General features: G+C 37.2%; 1 protein-coding gene across 2 annotated transcripts in view; it reads left to right on the top strand.

The window, feature by feature from the left end:
- The first annotated feature begins 3210 nt into the window (after positions 1-3210).
- Positions 3211-5320, top strand: part of LOC108270526 (pentraxin fusion protein) — a 3240-nt gene continuing 1130 nt past the window's right edge. The window contains exons 1-2 of one of the 2 annotated variants that reach the window (XM_047158808.2): positions 3211-3512; positions 3884-3945. In XM_047158808.2, the coding sequence (XP_047014764.1) occupies positions 3888-3945 (58 nt within the window). In that variant the 5' untranslated portion in view covers positions 3211-3512; positions 3884-3887. The remainder of the gene's footprint in view (positions 3513-3883; positions 3946-5320) is intronic. The other variant, XM_017477363.3, reaches the window with a different exon arrangement.

Below are 5320 nucleotides of genomic sequence, written 5' to 3'. Positions count from 1 at the left end.
TGAACTGCTCGCTTCAGGTTCTTCCACAACATTTCTACTGGATTAAGGTCAGGACTTTGACTTGGCCATTCCAAAACAGTACCTTTATTCTTCTTTAACTGTTCTTTAGTAGAACGACTCGTGTGTTTAGGGTTGTTGTCTTGCTGCATGAATCACTTTCTCTTCAGAGTCAGTTCATGGACAGATGTCCTGACATTTTCCTTTAGAGTTTGCTGGTATCGTTCAAAATTCATTGTTCCATCAATGATGGAAAGTCGTCCTGGTCCAGATGCAGCAAAACTGGTCCAAACCATGACACTACCGCCACCATGTTTCACAGCTGGGAGAAGGTTCTTATGCTGGAATGCAGTGTTTTCCTTCACTTCTCATTTAAACCAAAAAGTTCTATTTTGGTCTCATCCATCAAATTTTTTTCCCAATAGTCTTCTGGCTTGTTCACGTGATCTTTAGCAAACTGCAGAAGGGCAGCAATGTTCTTTTTGGAGAGCAGTGACTTTCTCCTTGCAGCCCTGCCATGCACAGCATTGTTGACTAGTACAAGCCTTGCTCTTGGAGTGATCTTTGTTGGTCGCCACTCCTGGGGAGGGGAACAATGGCCTTGAATTTCCTCCGTTCGTACACAGTCTATCTGACTGTGGATTGGTGGAGTCCAAACTCTTTAGAGACGGTTTTGTAACCTTTTCCAGCAACTCTTTTCCCGAGGTCCTCAGAAATCTCCTTAGTTCGTGCTTTGTATGTACTTCCACACCATGTATTGTTAAGATCAGACTCTGATAGATCCATGTTCTTTAAATAAAACAGGATGCTCACTCACTCACACCTGATCATCATCCCATTGTTCGAAAACACCTGACTCTAATGTCATCTTCAAATGAACTGCTAATCCTAGACGTTCACATACTTTCCACTCACAGAGATGTAATATAGGATCATTTCCCTCGATAAGTAAAAGTACAATTTGTCTCATTTGTTTAATTGGGTTGCCTTTATCTACTTTTAGGACTTGTGTGAAAATCTGATGATGTTCACAAACCTTCAAGCAGCACTGTAAATATATATATATATATATAAAATAATTTTGTTTCACTAATTGATTTTTGGTTGCTCTACAGGATGGTTAAAGTTTGGGACTAAACAATGTCCAGACTTTGTCCTGAATTTGTTTTCATGATGCTGTTTGTTTAGAAATGTTCTGTAATACACTCTGGGTTCTTCCAGGAACAGGTGTATTTATAATGAAATCATGTGACACTTTAATTGCATGCAGGTCGACATCATTTAACTAATTAATGATGTCCAATGCAACTCCCCCCTCCCCCCACGCCTCCACATTTTGTGTAGATTATTAATATCATAAAATCCCACTTATGTCCATTTCACTTCCAGGTTGTTACACTATGACCTGTGGTGGACATCTGTGTAGTTCTGAGAGATTTCTATTAGTGTACTGACAATGCAGATACTGATAGTTTCACCAAAAGCATAACAGAGACTATTTAAAAATGTGATTTATTTTTCTTTTTTATTTAACAAAGGCTTTTAACTTCCTGTGTCAACAAACCCAGAACTACAAAACAAGAAGTTCAGCAGACACGTCCGTTTTGAACATCCAGTAACATTTAAATTAATTCTTAAAACTCAGTGTAGTGTTTTATCAGGTGAGTCCTTACGTCCATAATGTAAAATAGTCTTTAATTCTTCTAACTGTGTATTTTTTACTGACTCTGATTTTTCTGTATAGTTACAGAGGAGGACGTTCACTCAGTGTGGATTCTTACTGAAAAATGGACACCGTGCTGGACACCTTGAGAGAAAAACTACACGAGGAAACTGAAAACATTTTAGAAATAGTAAAACAAGAGCTCGAACACCAAGAAGAGGAGATTGAGCGTAAAAGACTGAAACTGGAAAAGAAAAAGGAAAAGATTGAGAGGATGAAACAAGAACTACAAGAGAAAGATGGAGAGATAGAGCAACTGAAAGAGGAACTAGAAAATAAAGATGGAGAGATAGAGAGAATGAAACAGGAACTAGAGGAGAAGGTTGGGGAGATATGTGGTATATTTGATTATTAATGTAATGTGATGCTAATTCACATTCTCACCAGTGCAGATTTTTTAGAACTCCTGAAGAAACGGGTGTGTACAGTTCTGATTAGTTAAGATTAGGGTCAAAATGAGGATAATTTGTTTTTAGATTGATTAGTAAAAATGGGCTAAGTCTCATTCTCACAGCAGGATGTGTGTGCGAGAGAGAATCCATACTGCACATGTACTACTTCCATTCTGTCTACAGGAGAATAAATAAATCCCCAGTAATTTGGGAAGGTGTGGTCTGGTGTCCTTTATAGTAACACAATGCAGAGGGAACGATTGTGTTTTTACAAACTGGTAGAAATAATACTGATAGTCTATCACAATCACAATATACAGCATTTTTATATAAAAAAATTATGAAAGAAAAATGTAGGAAGAAGGAACAGTTATATTTCTATTGGAGAGTGGGCAGCGTTACTGAGTTCTGGGATTTATTGTTCAGTTTATTATCGAGAGAACAGTTTCTGAGGCCGCATCATGTTACTTCAAGGCCAAAGGTTAAGTAAACAAGGAAGAAACAAACAAGGGGCTACTCTAGTAATAATTCAGTTGAGTAAAAGTTAACAAAATAATTAAAGTAATTAAGAAATAGAGTCTGGTGAAAATCTTTAGTAATTACTCTTCAAATTACTGTGAAATGAGTCTACAATTGACACGAGATTTTTGAACGATTATAGTATAAACTAATACTTGAGCTTTGCTGAAGTGAACCCCAGCTTGCTTATCAATGGTCAATGAATATAAAAAGTTTACACACCCCTGTTAAAATTGCAGGTTTATGTGATGAACATCTACCGAATGCAAGTTCAACACTTGGAATCAACTCCAGCCATTTCACCTCCTTAATCTGTCCTGAAATAACGAGGAAACAGGTCACACCTGACCAGGAAACTGCTTATCAGTCAATTGTCCAATTACTTCTGAGCCTATAAAAATGGAAGATCTATCTATCTATCTATCTATCTATCTATCTATCTATCTGTCTATCCAAAACTGCAACTTAACAATAAGCAAAAAAATAAATAAATGGATTACATTAACTCAGAAGTCCAAAGAAACATCACAGAAAGTGTGTGTGTGTGTGTGTGTGTGTGTGTGTGTGTGTGTGTGTGTGTGTGTGTGTGTGTGTGTGTAAAAGTCTATGATTAAGCACATCAAATGACTGCTGAGCCTCACACTGAATCTTTTGTCTAGATGATGATGATGTCACTACCGTGCAAGGAGGATAGAGGTCCTGTGTGTGTGTGTGTGTGTGTGTGTGTGTGTGTGTGTGTGTGTGTGTGTGTGTGTGTGTGTGTGTGTGTGTGTGTGTGTGTGTGTGTGTGTGTGTGTGTGTGTGTGAGCTTTGAGTTTCCTGGGCGTGTTGGTAAGCCGCACACTGTAAGTCTGTCTGCTTTTACGTTCACTTTATAAGAGGTTAGGGATTTTCTGACACTTGTTATTCTTTTAATTTATTTTTTTGTTTTGTTTGTACACGTGGAGGCTTTAAGGGAATTTCTTACATGTGAAAATTGTAAATAGTGTAAAATTCTTCTTAACAATTACAACAACAACATATTATTATTATTAACTGATCAACAAAGCTTGCTGTAAAGATGTCTACTCATTATTGCGATTTTGCGAGCAACATTGTGTCTACATTTTGTTTTGTACAAACTTTGTTCTGTAAAGACTTTTGATGTAATTGTTGGGATAATACTGTACATTTAAGATGTTTAATGTACTCATCGTGTGTGTGTGTGTGTGTGTGTGTGTGTGTGTGTGTGTGTGTGTGTGTGTGTTTGCAGTAAGATGCTCGCGTTGGGAGTTGTGCTGTTCTCTTTGCTGTCCCTCACCTCCGCCAGTAAAGGTGTGTATGGAATACGTTAATCAGTGACAGGGTATTTTACTCGGTTCTGCTCAGTTAAAGGCTGTTAATCCCACGGTGCTGTTAAACTCTGGATTCTGATTGGTCAGAACGTCTTAATTGATAATTAAGTAGTTAGTATCTCAAATCACAGGTGTACTGTATATTAATGCACTTGCTCTAATATGATAATGTTTCTATAGTAACCGCTCACTCACAGGGACGTGTACAGTGGACGCTCCACTCATAATAATCAGATTAGAAGAACGTGTGTGATCACTGAGATGGTGAAGTTTTCTGTAAGGAGATGTTTATTTCACATTTAAATTTAACCAGTCAGAGTAAAGCTGTAACTTTATGTTTTCTCAACATCGTCAGGACAGAGGAGATTCTCAGTAACATGACAAGCTGTGTATTTGTCTTATTAAATTCACGAGAGAGAATAAAGAGAGAGAATAAAGAGAGAGAATAAAGAAAGAGAATAAAGAAAGAGAATAAATAGACAGAATAAAGAAAGAGAATAGCGAGAGAATAAAGAGAGAGAATAAAGAGAGAGGATAAAGAGAGAGAGAATAAAGAGAGAGAATAAAGAGAGAGAATAAAGAAAGAGAATAAAGAAAGAGAATAAATAGACAGAATAAAGAAAGAGAATAGCGAGAGAATAAAGAGAGAGAATAAAGAGAGAGAATAAAGAGAGAGAGAATAAAGAGAGAGAGAATAAAGAGAGAGAATAAAGAGAGAGGATAAAGAGAGAGAGAATAAAGAGAGAGAATAAAGCGAGAGAATGGAGAGAGAGAATAAAGAGAGAATAAATAGAGAGAATTGAGAGAGAATAAATAGAGAGAATAAAGAGAGAGAATTGAGAGAGAGAATAAAGAGAGAATAAAGAGAGAGAATGGAGAGAGTGAATAAAGAGAGAGAATGGAGAGAGAGAATGGAGAGAGTGAATAAAGAGAGAGAATGGAGAGAGAGAATGGAGAGAGAGAGAATAAAGAGAGAGAATGGAGAGAGGGCTGGTGAGGAAGCAGGTGTTTATAGCTGCTATAACATAAGTGAGAGCAGAACTAACTTGTTTTGTTAATATTAAATGTAATTAAAAATGGACAAAAAGTATGACGTTGTTTAATAAATGAAAATCGTGCTGTAGATGAGGAATAAAACACTTGGTGAGATGCTGTTACAGATAAATAATCAAGCACTAACAGAAACTCTGCTTCATCACACCACCCCATTGTTGATTATTTTCCCATAACAGCAGCATACACAATGGGTGTTACTGTATTCCTTTGTTCCCCTCTCTCTCTGTCTGTCTCTCTGTCTGTCTCCCTGTCTGTCTCTCTGTCTGTCTCTCTGTCTGTCTCTCTCTCTCTGTCTGTCT

The sequence above is a fragment of the Ictalurus punctatus genome, chromosome 1 (assembly GCF_001660625.3).
Source record: "Ictalurus punctatus breed USDA103 chromosome 1, Coco_2.0, whole genome shotgun sequence".
NCBI lineage: Eukaryota > Metazoa > Chordata > Actinopteri > Siluriformes > Ictaluridae > Ictalurus > Ictalurus punctatus.
This window is presented reverse-complemented; position numbering and strand designations above follow the sequence as displayed.